Genomic DNA, 16,000 nt, shown 5'->3' with positions numbered 1-16,000 from the left:
CTGGGTGTTTTGTTGTCCTACTCATCATCATTTCATCACAATTGATGAGCAAGTCACTGAAGTGGCATCAAATCGAAAGACTTGCACCCGGCGAACAGTCTACCTGACGGGGAGACCCTAGTCACATGACATTTACATTTTTAGTGGACTCCATCTAGGATGGATGAAATCTCACATTCATAGCAGAAAGCAGTGTTCCACAACGACAGACTGTGCCACAGGTATGAAAATAACATCAAAATTAAGGAACATAGCACTGGCATCCCACAAGAATCTGTATTAGATCCACTCTTGTTCTTAATACAAGTAAGGTATCTTCCAGTGACTTAGGATGACTATTCAAAAACAGTAATGCTTGCTGATGACACAGGTGAATTAACCCATTGACTTACCAATATTTTTCCCCATAGTCAACCCTACATTTACTATTTGAATTTACAAAAATCAGCATTTTTGTCTTATTCCCCATAGTCAACCCTATATTTACTATTTGAATTTACAAAAATCAGCATTTTTGTCTTACACACCTTTGTCAAAATAATATAATTTTTTGACAGAAATTCTTTATCAATCTATCCTTGGCATTTATCAAACCAATGACGAGTGAAGATAATACTGTTTTAGAAGTTTTTGTTGGTGTGGTATACCCAAAAAAATACAGTTTTATGCAGTGCCACTTAACATTTCTCACACTCATACCTTGTTTATTTTTCTCCTTCCATGCTTTGCAAACTACACAAGTTCTGGAGGGCATTTTCTTGATGGAATTGACCTAACAAAAACAGAAAAATATTGCTTGTAACTCACAAAATGTCAGAAGAAATTGAACGTGTTGTACACCACTGAACAGACTGATTTTTCAGTTTTCCAATGATATATAACATGTCATGCCATGTCTGTTAATGGAGAAAAAGAAACACTAAGAAAGAGCTATAGCTGCTCAGCCTGTCTCACAGCTGGCAATGTAACAATGGACTTGAAACCTGTGACCAGCTGTGAGCTGGCTGTATAAGCCAGTGGGTTAATCAAGGACCCAAATTCAGTCTTATCAGACACCAGATACAGAACATACCTAGCATTGGTTCATGGCAAAAATTTGAAGACCTGAACCTTCCTGGCAGATTAAATCTTTGTGCCAGCCTAGAACTCAAAGCTGGGACCTTTGCCTTTTATGGGCAAGGTCTCTACCAACTAAGCAGTCCCACAGATATTCAGGAGAACTTCTGTGAAATTTGCGAGATAGAAGATGAGGTACTGGGAGCAGCAGGACTGTGATGGTGGGTCAAGAGTCTCCTTGGATAGCTTAGTTGGTAGAGCACCTATCACGAGAGGCAAAGGTCCAAGTTTGAGTCCTAGTCTGCCACACACTTTTAATCTGCCAGGAAGTTCTACAAAAGAGTGTGTTAAAAACAGTACAATGTGTGAGGGTAAGTGATACATGCAGGAGCCCCAATGGTGTTATCCTTACAATATCTCAGACTTAGACTTCATTCCTCTAGTGGTAAGTAGCAAATCAGGCTACAAGTTTCAACCAGCAAACTAGATCAGGTGCCAGGTTTCCAGCTTCCTCTCAGTTCATAACCATGCACTGAAGTTTCTTTGCAAAAGTTTGTTTCCAGTTATTATGAGGTCTTCCTCTACTTCTGTGTGCATCTGTTGGTTTCCACAACAGTGCACAGCACAAGCTCCACTGCAGAGCAAAAATTCATTCTGTAGTTTAAAACTTAACCTCACAAAGATTTATATTATGCAGTTTTAAACAAGTAAGAAACACTTACTAGCACCAGAAGCAGTCATTAATGGTAATACACTAAAAGAAACACACTATGTAAAATTCTGTGGACTCCAACAGGATAACGTGTTAAAATGGCCTCAACACATATATAAACTAATCAAAAAGACCAGATCAGCACATTTTGCTTTTAGAAATATCTTTTGTTAGATTACTGGATTATTTTACATACTTTTACTCCCAGTTATGTTTTGAAATTAGCTTCTGGGGCAAAGCATGTAAAGCAAATTAAGTTTCCAGCTCATTAAAGGAGTTTTCTGAAAACTAGCAAGATTTTTTGTGGATCTGTCAATGACTCTACTATTTGGTGATGTCTCCTTTACCCCTAAATTATTTATATTCTATTTCAAATTTCCTTACCATACATAAAAAAGTATATTATAATTTCACAGTACAGTCTGTTGTTGCACAGATTACAGATAAAGTAGAAACAGATCAGTAATATATTATACTACAATTTATGCTGTTAAGTAAATAACCTCACATCTTGCAGAGGTGTATTTAAGGTTCTTGGAATTTCTACAGTCAGATCTCAGTACACTATCTCATTACTGTTCTGTGTAGCTGCCAGTAAAACTCAGTTTCAGCTGAACTGTGAGCCACACAATCTCAATACAAGATGAAAATGATATTCATGCAGATAATGTCTTCTAGTCCAGGGTTTAGAGTGAAGATAATTCTATACTCTCATGCAAAGGTATTCAACAAGCTCTCACCTAACAAAAAGCAAGAAATTAGGAATCCTCATCAATTAAAAAGAAAATTAAAAACATTTATCATTGGCCACTTTTTATGCAAATTATCTGATTATTTAGATACAAAGATTGAAAATCCAGTTAGTTACATGGCAAGTTGCATAATAAGTAGTTATGTATTGTAAATAGGTCTCTGATGGTACAAATGTAGGTAACTGTTTTCTTTTCTGTGAAGCATCTTCAATACTAGTAAAACATTTTTGAAGTTCAAACATTTATTCACTGTGTTTACGATTTATTGCTCTTTTGCACCAGCCTCAGATGATGCTTCATTCAGTTGTTTGTTTGATTCTAGCTGATGTCTCTTTAATTAGCTCAGTGACTGCATGTCCAGACGATAGTGTTCGCAACCTCACTGCTATGGTGGGTTGCCGGCAGGCATGCAGCAGCCATGCCCGGCACAAAAGTTTACCTGCGCTGGCTGTTGAAATGCCCTTGGTCCAACTCTGAATTCTACAGTGACCCTTGATGATCTGTCAGTGATGTATCTGGTGTCAGTAGTCGTGTGGTTGGTTGATGTCCTCCCTACCAGCCTGGCAGGTTTCATCACCTGGAGATGTCCAGGTGTTGAACAGGAAAGTGGACTTCAAGAAGCCCAACTGCTGGCTTCTGTATTGAAATTCAGTGCTAATAGCACTCTGTGAGTGGTCTTGTTGGAAGACAGTCAGTTTACGTATCAGTCTATGATAGGTCATGAGCTGTGTGAAGCTCATCAGGTGAAAACTGTCACCTTGAATACATCTTTGGCTAGTTCATTGACTGTGCTGAAGAGTCTGGGATATACATTCACTACAGTGTCATAATCATACAATTCAGTGATATTGCTGTGAATGCCATGCTCCCAGTGACTCACTGATGTGAGCTGGAAAACTGAAGTATTTAAAGAGAACTAGTATGAGGCTATATTGAATGGCTTGGTTCATAATGACCACATTTCCCATCTTTATTGTGCCATATTCAGGTAGCAAGCTGTTAACTGCTGTATCAGGTCCTTGCTATGTGTTCTTGTGTAAGACACAGTTTCTCACACCATGACTTACAAGAAAATAAACATCCTTCTCTCTCTTCCCTTGGTTCTATGTCAAAGACTTCTTTTGCTGAATGCATACTTCTCACTCGGCGGAGGTGGCATAATGCATTGCAGGCATGACCCATTTGCAATGTGCTGGTATGCTTCCTGCTTCAGCCAGCGTCTTTGGCTTAACTTGATATTGCCCATAGCAATTCGAATAAGTTTTAATAAACGTTTATAATTTCCTGCTCATTATTATTCTATGCCATAACACTATTTAACATAACTGTTTTCCAAAGCATTGGATTTGTCACTAACTAACAAAATCACATGTATCTGGTGCAATCGTTATAACATTGTTATGCTACATTGTGATGGTTTATTGTTCATGCAGTGTATACATTCAGTCCACATCCCTGAAGATTCTTCTTGATGGTATCTGTAGATCACAATGAATGAATGAGTGAATGAATAAATGAATGAATAGATGGATGCAGAATTACATATTTAGAGTAATGAGAGTTAAGGAGAATGTGTGTCTCAGAGAGCATACTTACAGTTATTCATGTTGCTTCTAAGGTATTGCAAGTCATCTACTTATGCACTTTATTACTATACAAACTTTGTGATGAAATCCCAAAATATTTCCTACTATTTAACAACAATTTGCAGGAGACAGAACACACAAGTTTTTTTTCAATAAGTAGTAAATAGATGGACTTCACATTGTTCATTTTATTGAAGCCTTGCTATTTCAAGTTAAGATTTCAGTTTGCTGAATAATACAAAAGTTTTAAGTATTATCTTTGGTTAAGTTTCTTCTTTCATTCACAAGTTCTAGATCAGTTACTAAATTTCCCCAACACTTACACAGCAACCTAACACAAAACTAAATTTAATCGGTAAACAGTTTTGAACATTATCAAAGGACAATGAGCTATGGAAGAAGAAGAAAATAAAAGAATTGAATATGTCACACAGAGAAAGAAGTTTCTTAGAACGCAAGGTTAAAAAGAGGTTACAACCAGACTGTAAGTAAAGTGAAATAAGTAGGCTGCAGATAATGTTTGAAATAATGATAAATTAATGAAACACCATTGAAGAGAAGACAAAGAGCAGAGGCAAAGAAAAAACTAGTCTGGAGGAAAGACTACAAGGAAAAAGAGAGAGGCAGAAATCTGTGGTGAATAAATAAATGCAAGGGGGGGGGGGGGGGGGGGTGTAGAGAGAGCGCATTATAAAGAAGCATAAATTCAAGAATAGAAAGTACAAGAGGATTTTAACACAATTCAAAAGTGGGGTGGGGGATGGAAATAACAAGAATCAAGCATGTGATGCGAAACAGATTGCCACCTACGCAGATCTGAAAGGTCAGTGTTGAAGAGGACTTTCAGTGTATCATGAGTGTGGAGCAATTATCATATGAGAGTGGTTTGAAAAGTTCTCAGAATCACTATGAGAAGTCAGAGCTAACGCAACGAGTTGCTCATGTGATATTCATTGGACTGTTGCCTGTAAACAGGTGCCACATCAGTGCTCTTGGAAGAGAACTGTGGTGGTGACATGACTCTGTTTTTGTTCCCATGTAACGATTTGCAAATATGGAAAAAAATTGAGATTCGAGCAGTGATTAAGTACTTCGTAAAGAAAGGTATGAAAGCATAGAACATTCGTGCCAATTTCCAGAATACCCTGATGGACTCTGCTCCTTCATAGTCAACTGTTTCCAAGTGAACAAATGAATTTAAATTTGGTTGGGAGAGCTTTGATGATGATCCATGCAGTGATCGGCCAAGATGTGTCACTGCTCATTGCAATGTTGTTGTTGTTGTGGTCTTCAGTCCTGAGACTGGTTTGATGCAGCTCTCCATGCTACTCTATCCTGTGCAAGCTTCTTCATCTCCCAGTACCTACTGCAACCTACATCCTTCTGAATCTGCTTAGTGTATTGATCTCTTGGTCTCCCTCTATGATTTTTACCCTCCACACTGCCCTCCAATGCTAAATTTGTGATCCCTTGATGCCTCAAAACATGTCCTACCAACCGATCCCTTCTTCTAGTCAAGTTGTGCCACAAACTTCTCTTCTCCCCAATCCTATTCAATACCTCCTCATTAGTTACGTGATCTACCCACCTTATCTTCAGCATTCTTCTGTAGCACCACATTTCGAAAGCTTCTATTATCTTCTTGTCCAAACTGGTTATCGTCCATGTTTCACTTCCATACATGGCTACACTCCATAGAAATACTTTCAGAAACGACTTCCTGACAATTTCTCTTCTTCAGAAACGATTTCCTTGCCATTGCCAGTCTACATTTTATGTCCTCTCTACATCGACCATCATCAGTTATTTTACTCCCTAAATAGCAAAACTCCTTTACTACTTTAAGTGTCTCATTACCTAATCTAATCCCCTCAGCATCACCCGATTTCATTTGACTACATTCCATTATCCTCGTTTTGCTTTTGTTGATGTTCATCTTATATCCTCCTTTCAAGACACTGTCCATTCCGTTCAACTGCTCTTCCAAGTCCTTTGCTGTCTCTGACAGAATTACAATGTCATCGGCGAACCTCAAAGTTTTTACTTCTTCTCCATGAATTTTAATACCTACTCCGAATTTTTCTTTTGTTTCCTTTACTGCTTGCTCAATATACAGATTGAATAACATCGGGGAGAGGCTACAACCCTGTCTCACTCCTTTCCCAACCACTGCTTCCCTTTCATGCCCCTCGACTCTTATAACTGCCATATGGTTTCTGTACAAATTGTAAATAGCCTTTCGCTCCCTGTATTTTACCCCTGCCACCTTCAGAATTTGAAAGAGAGTATTCCAGTTAACGTTGTCAAAAGCTTTCTCTAAGTCTACAAATGCTAGAAACGTAGGTTTGCCTTTTCTTAATCTTTCTTCTAAGATAAGTCGTAAGGTTAGTATTGCCTCACGTGTTCCAACATTTCTACGGAATCCAAACTGATCTTCCCCGAGGTCCGCTTCTACTAGTTTTTCCATTCATCTGTAAAGAATTCGCGTTAGTATTTTGCAGCTGTGACTTATTAAACTGATAGTTCGGTAATTTTCACATCTGTCAACACCTGCTTTCTTTGGGATTGGAATTATTATATTTTTCTTGAAGTTTGTGGGTATTTCGCCTGTCTCATACATCTTGCTCACCAGATGGTAGAGTTTTGTCATGACTGGCTGTCCCAAGGCCATCAGTAGTTCTAATGGAATGTTGTCTACTCCCGAGGCCTTGTTTCAACTCAGGTCTTTCAGTGCTCTGTCAAACTCTTCACGCAGTATCTTATCTCCCATTTCAACTTCATCTACATCCTCTTCCATTTCCATAATATTGTCCTCAAGTACATCGCCCTTGTATAAACCCTCTATATACTCCTTCCACCTTTCTGCCTTCCCTTCTTTGCTTAGAACTGAGTTGCCATCTAAGCTCTTGATATTCATACAAGTGGTTCTCTTCTCTCCAAAGGTCTCTTTAATTTTCCTGTAGGCAGTATCTATCTTACCTCTAGTGAGACAAGCCTCTACATCCTTACATTTGTCCTCTAGCCATCCCTGCTTAGCCATTTTGCACTTCCTGTCGATCTCATTTTTGAGACGTTTGTATTCCTTTTTGCCTGTTTCATTTACTGCATTTTTATATTTTCTCCTTTCATCAATTAAATTCAATATTTCTTCTGTTACCCAAGGATTTCTATTAGCCCTCGTCTTTTTACCTACTTGATCCTCTGCTGCCTTCACTACTTCATCCCTCAGACCTACCCATTCTTCTTCTACTGTGTTTCTTTCCCCCATCCCTGTCAATTGTTCCCTTATGCTCTCCCTGAAACTCTCTACAACCTCTGGTTCTTTCAGTTTATCCAGGTCCCATCTCCTTAAATTCCCACCTTTTTGCAGTTTCTTCAGTTTCAATCTGCAGTTCATAACCAATATATTGTGGTCAGAATCCACATCTGCCCCTGGAACTGTCTTACAGTTTAAAACCTGGTTCCTAAATCTCTGTCTTACCATTACATAATCTATCTGATACCTTTTACTATCTCCAGGATTCTTCCAGGTATACAACCTTCTTTTATGATTCTTGAACCAAGTGTTAGCTATGATTAAGTTATGCTCTGTGCAAAATTCTACAAGGCGGCTTCCTCTTTCATTTCTTCCCCCCCATCCATATTCACCTCCTATGTTTCCTTCTCTCCCTTTTCCTACTGACGAATTCCAGTCACCCATGACTATTAAATTTTCGTCTCCTCTCACTACCTGAATAATTTCTTTTATCTCGTCATACATTTCATCAATTTCTTCATCATATGCAGAGCTAGTTGGCATATAAACTTGTACTACTGTAGTAGGCATGGGCTTTGTGTCTATCTTGGCCACAATAATGCGTTCACTATGCTGTTTGTAGTAGCTAACCCGCACTCCTATTTTTTTATTCATTATTAAACCTACTCCTGCATTACCCCTATTTGATTTTGTATTTATAACCCTGTAATCACCTGACCAAAAGTCTTGTTCCTCCTGCCACCGAACTTCACTAATTCCCACTATATCTAACTTTAACCTATCCATTTCCCTTTTTAAATTTTCTAACCTACCTGCCCGATTAAGGGATCTGACATTCCACGCTCCGATCCGTAGAACGCCAGTTTTCTTTCTCCTGATAATGACGTCCTCTTGAGTAGTCCCCACCCGGAGATCCGAATGGGGGACTATTTTACCTCCGGAATATTTTACCCAAGAGGACGCCATCATCATTTAATCATACAGTAAAGCTGCATGTCCTCAGGAAAAATTACGGCTGTAGTTTCCCCTTGCTTTCAGCCGTTCGCAGTACCAGCACAGCAAGGCCGTTTTGGTTAATGTTACAAGGCCAGATCAGTCAATCATCCAGACTCTTGCCCCTGCAACTACTGAAAAGGCTGCTGCCCCTCTTCAGGAACCACATGTTTGTCTGGCCTCTCAACAGATACCCCTCCGTTGTGGTTGCACCTACGGTACGGCCATCAGTATCGCTGAGGCACGCAAGCCTCCCCACCAACGGCAAGGTCCATGGTTCATGGGGGGGGGTGCTCATTGCAAAAGTACACAAAATTGATGATCACCGATTGGAAGTGTGTGAAATTATGCATGCTTGTCACCTGAAAGGATATTTCACATTTTAACTGAAGAATTAGAAATGAAAAAATTATCTGCAAGATGGGTGCCACGACTCTTGATGCTGGATCAAAAACGCATGAGAATGGACATGTCGGAACAATGTTTGGCCTGTTTTACGAGAAACAAACAAGATTTTTAGCACCAGTTTGTGACCACAGATGGAACTTGGGTGCACTACTATGCCCCAGAGACTAAACAACAGTCAAAGCAGTGGAAACATGCTGATTCTCCGTTGCCAAAGAAAGCAAATAAAATTCCTTTGGCATGAACGGTCATGGCATCAATGTTCTTGGATGCAAAAGAGATTTTGCCTCCTGGGCAAATTGCAATAAAAGATATGTGAAAAAAGGCCAGGTTTAGCAAGGAAGAAAGTCATCTTCCATCAAGACAATGCTAGCCCACACACGTGCCATCACCATTGCAAAATTACGCGAACTAAGATATGAATTGTTGGCACACCCGCCTTTTTCACCTGATATGGCTCCATCAGACTTCCACCTCTTCCCAAAACTTAAAATTTTTCTTGGTAGACGAAGATTCACGTCAAATGAAGAACTGATAGCCAGAGTTGACAACTATTTTGCAGGCCTAGAGATGGGATTAAGGTACTGGAACATCATTGGACCAAGTGCATTAATCTACAAGAAGACTACATTGAAAATTTTTTTAAAAATTCAGTGATGTAAGTACTTTTTTTTTCTATTCTGTTCTGAGAACTTTTCAAACCACCCTCGTAGTTGTTACTATTGCTTTCTAGAACATATATTTCAGAGGAGTAATTTGTGTTACTAATGTGTATTATCTGCCTATAACTATGCATTCTCAGATAAGGTTTCTGGTCATACCAGAAAGTTGATTGAGCTTGTCCAAGATATGATTGCTTTCATGGTAAAAAGATGAAGTTGAAGCACTGGTATTAGGAATGTGCATGAGACATATTTAACTCTGACAGTATTTGGAACAAGAGCCAGAGATCACTGAACAACCATTCCCCAACTAAGACTCACAATAGTGGTCATAAATTGAGTGGACAACAAAAAGCTACATTGACAATAGAAGGAAAAGGGTAGATTGCTGTTCACCATAACAATGATACACTGAGTTGCAGACAGGCACAACAAAGAGGCTGTTACACATTCAGATTTCAGTCAAGGGCCTTATTCAGACCTGTCTGAGCTGCCAGTGATGGCAATCGTGTATGTGTGAGGTGCGCTTGCTTGTGTAAATGAGTGTGTGGGTGTTTCCTTTTCTGAAGAAGACTTGGGCTGAAAGCTAAATGTGTAACAGTCTTTTCGTTGTGCCTATCTGCAACTCAACATGTCATCTTTTTCCTTATATTGTCAGTAGTCCAACCTGGAGTTTCCAATGTTTGAAAAAGCTACAATGGTTGATACTGAAAGCATCTTCGAAGAGAATTCATATCTGGGTACGACAGCACAACATTATCTGTCATCACTAGTTTTTATTTTCATTTTTAGTTGGTTGTTCTATTGGCTATCATGTAAACTGAGTTTGTCTTCTTTGAAGTATTACAAATATCTTCTTTCCAATCCATTCATCTCTCTTTTTTTTTTTCTTTCAAAGATTGCATACATTTTTGATATTGTGCTCTTCTACATGTTATATTTACATTTCAAAATGAATAAAGTTGGATGTATGCTATTAGCAAATGTGCTTGAAGTCAGGCAACACTGGCAGGCTCCTAGAAAAATGCTGAGTTATCTCAGACTTTCTGAAGAAACGAAGGAAGGCTACAGCAGAGAATGTGAGCAAGTCTGTCAAAGTCCAGATTAAGAAAGACCTCTGTTTACCATGGAGATTCATCTTAAACTTATACAGACATTATCTGCCATAATATTTGTCTGTCTTCTAAGACATTTTTACTGTGTACCTATTGAAAGAGGAATGTCAGTGCCAACTGCTCAAACTGATTAATTCATATCTAATTATTATTTTGTTATTAGGTAAACCATGATGTGCATTCTCTGTGTAGTGTTAATAGCACCCCTAGAGGTGTTTTGTAAAAGTGATATGTTTATCTAATTAAATTACTCAAATGGAGATGAAAGAAAATATCTTCTTACATAATGCAAATTTATAGTATTTTAAATTCTGAACCTGTTCCTCCAAATAAGGATAGCTTTCCTGTAATTTTTATGAAAAATAAAAATGATAGTTTGAGCTTTACAAATCTTTACAGATGCATCACTACATGAAGAACTTACGGTTCCAACAGATATTTATAACACAGGATCAGTGGATCAATTATTACTTGGTATGTGTGTTCAACCTGCTCAGAAGAGGGATGAATACATCACAGAACAACTTACAAATCATCTTTTCCAGACACCATGTATGTATAACACATTATGAAAAGTTTACATATCTTGGTAATTTTTAATTTATTTTTGTCTCACCCAAAAAAATAAATGTTGGCCTAAATAAAGGACAACAAACAGTGATCATGAAGAAAACTACGCTTGCTGAAGTAACAGGCTAAAAGTATTAGTTTTCAGAATCAGATTTTTTTTTTTTTCCATTTTTTTTTTTTTTTTTTTTTTTTTTTCCATGTGGCAAAGAAAGGGAAGGGATTCCACTACTTTTCCTTTACTATCTTGAAGCTATATCTTATTTCTTGACCCCTTTTTATGTCTGCCTGTTTTTGTGATGGGGACCTGCTCATAAACAGGTAGCGTCTTCCTACCATTCTTTGAGAGTGCATTAGTCCTCATCTATAACACTTAGGATATTGCTGTTTTATGTCAATGCTGAATGGCATTAGATTAAGCAGTAGTATAAACTATATTTATTTATCTACAACAGTTTAATTACTACAGTGATATGATTACATGATAAATTTTGAAGACATGTTTAATTTTCAGCACCATTATCTGGGATGTGTGCCTAAAATCACTCAAACTGTCTCCAACTTCTACAAACATCAATAGAATTATGTTACACCTAATATGATATGGTTTAGAGTATAATGCACGCAATTATTGATGGTCATTCTTAAAGAAAATAATAATTATATGAAATAGTTTCTATAATTCCTCAGACATACTCCAAACTATAAAATGTGGAGCATAAAATAGTGCTATGAATGTTGGGAGAGGCCTGACACACTTTGAGTCATATTAAATATATGATGTCACAGATAATGGTACCGAAAACTTAACATGTCTTCAGATTTCATCAATAAACAAACTGTTGTAGTAATTAAATTATTACAGACAAATAAATACAATTTATACTACTGCTTGATATAGCACCATTCAATGTTGGCGTAAAACAGCGACACCCAAAGTGTTATAGAACAAGAGTAATGCATGCTGAAAGTATTGGATGAAAACGATACCTGTTCACTGGCAGGTTTCTGGCGTTACTACTTACTACTAGTGTATGTCTTCATTAATACAGTTACTAGGCTTGTTGTTTAGGACTTTTCCCATTTGCAATGTATATGTCTCTGCTAAATGCTAGACCAGTAAATTCAACATACAGAAATATTCAGTCTAACATCTCATTATCAGTTTCTTCAGATATGAACTTCAATTTTCTGTTGCTTACTGTCTTAGCTGATCTAGATTGTTCTTCACTTTGTTGAATATGACAGCATATGCCCCTGTATTTGATTTTATTGTTCAGTTGATTGACACAAACACTAAATCTCATCATTAATTGCAGTTTTTTCATCTTCATATCACCAAATTACAAGGTTATTTCAGGACAGCTATTCTCATGACATGAAATTTGGGTTGCATTTTTATAGCTTATCATTATGGAATGGATCTGGCAGCACTCAACATACAAAGAGGTCGTGACCATGGCCTTCCACCATACAACAGCTGGAGAACTCGTTGTGGATTACAGTCATTCTCTGACTGGGACCAGCTTCTCAAAGTCATGTCTCCTGAAACAGTGGTGAAACTTAGAAAGGTTTACAGGTAATGTTTCTTATTTCAAGTAGTTTTAAAATTTAATATAAAGTGTCTTTTTGTCTCTGCCTCATCGAACACTGAGGAACTGCACATATGACCAGTATTATAATGAGTAATGCTGAAAGGAATACAAACAATTTTATAGTTCAAAACAGTCACTTTCCGTACAGTGGAGTTGTTTGTATGTAACTTCTGTGCTGTTTCATCAGAGATACAATAAAATTTGGCAGGCATTTGCACATTGACATGAAGTGCTTTTGCAAGTGTGACATTAGAGAACTGTCATTGCACAAGCAGAGAGACTGGATTCTGAAAATAGTAACATTATTGTAGCCTTAAGAAATTGGAGCATTTTCTTATAATTCCTTATCCTCAGTAACAGAATATGTTGTAGTTACAGTCTGATAATTTCAGAATAAAAACTGTATATGATGGCAGAGATTGCAATACAATATATCCAACAAATAACTGAGAACATTGGGTGCAACTTTGTATGTTGGGGGCAATTACTACTCTGAGATGAAGAGGCTGCACAGGAGCAGTATTCATTATTGGGATGCAACAAATCAGTCAGAAGATTTGACAAGTAGCCACCACCAAGCTCCAACCCCCCCCCCCCCCCCCCTCTCAAACTGACCTAGTGCTTGAACTCTAATAACCAAAATATTGATGGGCTATTAAAATTTTACCCTTTTTTCTTCTTCCCTTCCTTCAGCGCACGCTTCTTTATGAAGTGAAAATTTAAATTTTAATAAGCAGCAGCAAAAAAAATTGTTTAAGTTACAGCTTACAATTCAACTGAGATGTGTTGAGAATATTAGTTTCATTGAATGTTGCATATGAAAGACAGGGGACCAAATTCTAGTCTCAGTCTAAGATTGTTTAATTTGCCATTTTGGTTCACAAATCATTTATGATAGAATACAATTTCTGTTTTGTTTTATGATTCAGGTTGGCATTTGTTAGTGGACTACAAAGAAAATCATTCGTCTGTTAGTTTTGACAATTTACTTTCCTACATGAAAGGGAATAGTGCAACATAAAATCTGATTTGAAGTTGTCTCTCAAAATTATATAGTACCAGCAAGAGTTTGAACAACATTTTGTCACCAGAATGAAATGTTTACTCTGCAGCAGAGTGTGCACTGATATGAAACTTACTGGCAGATTAAAACTGTGTGCCGAACCGAGACTCAAACTTGGGAACTTCGCCTCTTACTGGCAACTGCTCACACACATCCCCACAGCTTCAATTCCACCAGTACCCGGTCTCCTACCTACCAAACTTCACAGAAGCTCTTCTGCAAACCAAGCAGGATTAGCACTCCTAGAAGACAGGATATTGTGGAGACATGGCTTAGCCACAGCCTGGGGGATGCTTGCAGAATGAAATTTTTCACTCTTCAGTGGAGTGTGCACTGATATGAAACTTCCAGGCAGATTAAAGTGGTGTGCCACATTGAGACTCGAACTTGGGACCTTTGCATTTCTACTAACTGAGCTACCCATGCATGACTCACAACCTGTCCCCACAGCTTTCGTTCCTCCAGTGTTTCATCTGCTACCTTCCAAACTTCACAGAATCTCTACTGCAGACCTTGCAGAACTAGCACTCCTTGAAGCAGCTCGGTGAGTAGAGCACTTGCCCACAAAAGGCAAAGGTCCTGAGTTCGAGTCTCAATCCACCACACAGTTTTAATTGGCCAGGAAATTTCATATCAGCACACACCCCAATGCAGAGTGAAAATTTCATTCCAGAAACATCCCCCAGGCTGTGGCTAAGCCATGTCTCCACAATATTCTTTCTTTCAGGAATGCTAGTTATGCAATGTTTGCAGAAGAGCTTCTGTGAAGTTTGGATGGAAGGAGACAAGGTACTGGCAGAATTGAAGCTGTGAGGACAGGTCGTGAGTCATGCTTGAGTAACTCCTTTGGTGGAGCACTTGGCCGCGAAAGCAAAGGTCCCGAGTTTGAGTCTTGGTCCAACACACAACTTTAATCAGCCACTTTTAACATTTTGTCACTTTTATAAAGTCATCTTAAAGATTTTTTAAAGTTGTTATTGCCAAATTGGTCACTGTTCAGTTCAAATTATGTTTCATGACTTTTGCCACACTTTTGCTTTGCTAGGAGGCCATACATAGGAGACCTTACAGATCTGGCCTGGAGTTCTGTAGTTGAAACTACATTTACACTTCCAACAACTCCATTTATGAAACATCACATATTTTTGGGAGTGTGCTATCAATCATTGTACAGAGTAAACGCAGAGAGGTCAATGCCATATCAGCATCAGCACTAAGAAAATGTGCTCTTTAGGACAATTCCTTACTTATCTGCCACCCAGACTTTGCATAAAGTATATATTGTTGACTATGTCAGTCTGCTGCATTTCTTTGTTAAATTAGCACTCTCTCTCTCTCTCTCTCTCTCTCTCTCTCTCTCTCTCTCTCCCTCTCCACTGAGGTGAGGTATTAAATTTCATGGGATATTGATATGCACATAGATCTACAGTGGCAGTATTGCATACACAAAGCACATTTGTGGAGCTGTCATTTGTACTCAGGTGATTCATGTGAAAAGATGTCCAATGTGATTATGGCCACATGACGGGAATTAACAGGCTTTGAATGTGGAATGGCAGTTGGAGCTAGACACATAGGACATTCCAATTCAGAAATTATTAGGGAATTGAATATTCTGAGATACCCAGTGTCAAGAGTGTGCCAAGAATACCAAATTTCAGGCATTATCTCTCACCACGGGCAATGCTGTGGCCAATGGCCTTCACTTAACAACTGAGAGCAGCTGTGTTTCTGTAGAGTTGTCAGTCATAACAGACAAGCAACACTGCATGAAACAACCACAGAAATCAATGTGTAATGTAGGACAAACATATCCATTAGGACAGTGTGGCAAAATTTGATGTTAATTGCCTGTGGCAGCAGACGATGGACGCAAGTGCCTTTGCTAACAGCACGACATCGCATGCAGTGCCTCTCCTGGGCTCGTGACCGTACTGGTTGGATCCTAGATGACTGGAAAACCGTGGCCTTGTCAGATGAGTCCCAGTTTCAGTTGGTAAGAGCTGATGATAGAGTTTGAGTATGGCACAGACCTACAAAGCCAAGGTGTCAACAAGGCACTGTGCAAGCTGGTGGTGGCTCCATAATGGTGTGGGCTGTGTTTACATGGAATGGACTGGGTCCTGGTTACGTTTGGAAACCTTCATAGACTTTGTGTTCACAAACAAAGAACATTCTGGGCAGTTTGAGTGACTGATCTGTCTACCCAGATCACCTGACATGCATCCCATCAAACAT

The 16,000-nt window shown here is 38.5% G+C and overlaps 1 protein-coding gene across 1 annotated transcript in view; it reads left to right on the top strand.

Annotated features, from left to right (window-relative positions):
* The window catches only part of LOC124775426 (chorion peroxidase-like), a 58,143-nt gene that overhangs the window by 31,830 nt on the left and 10,313 nt on the right, over positions 1–16,000 (top strand). The window contains exons 7-8 of the mRNA XM_047250259.1: positions 10,937–11,089; positions 12,509–12,683. Of these exons, the coding sequence (XP_047106215.1) occupies positions 10,937–11,089; positions 12,509–12,683 (328 nt within the window). The remainder of the gene's footprint in view (positions 1–10,936; positions 11,090–12,508; positions 12,684–16,000) is intronic.

The sequence above is a fragment of the Schistocerca piceifrons genome, chromosome 2, assembly GCF_021461385.2.
Source record: "Schistocerca piceifrons isolate TAMUIC-IGC-003096 chromosome 2, iqSchPice1.1, whole genome shotgun sequence".
Taxonomy (NCBI): Eukaryota; Metazoa; Arthropoda; class Insecta; order Orthoptera; family Acrididae; genus Schistocerca; species Schistocerca piceifrons.
The sequence above is the reverse complement of the archived record's forward strand: the minus strand, read 5'-3'. Positions and strand labels throughout refer to the sequence as shown.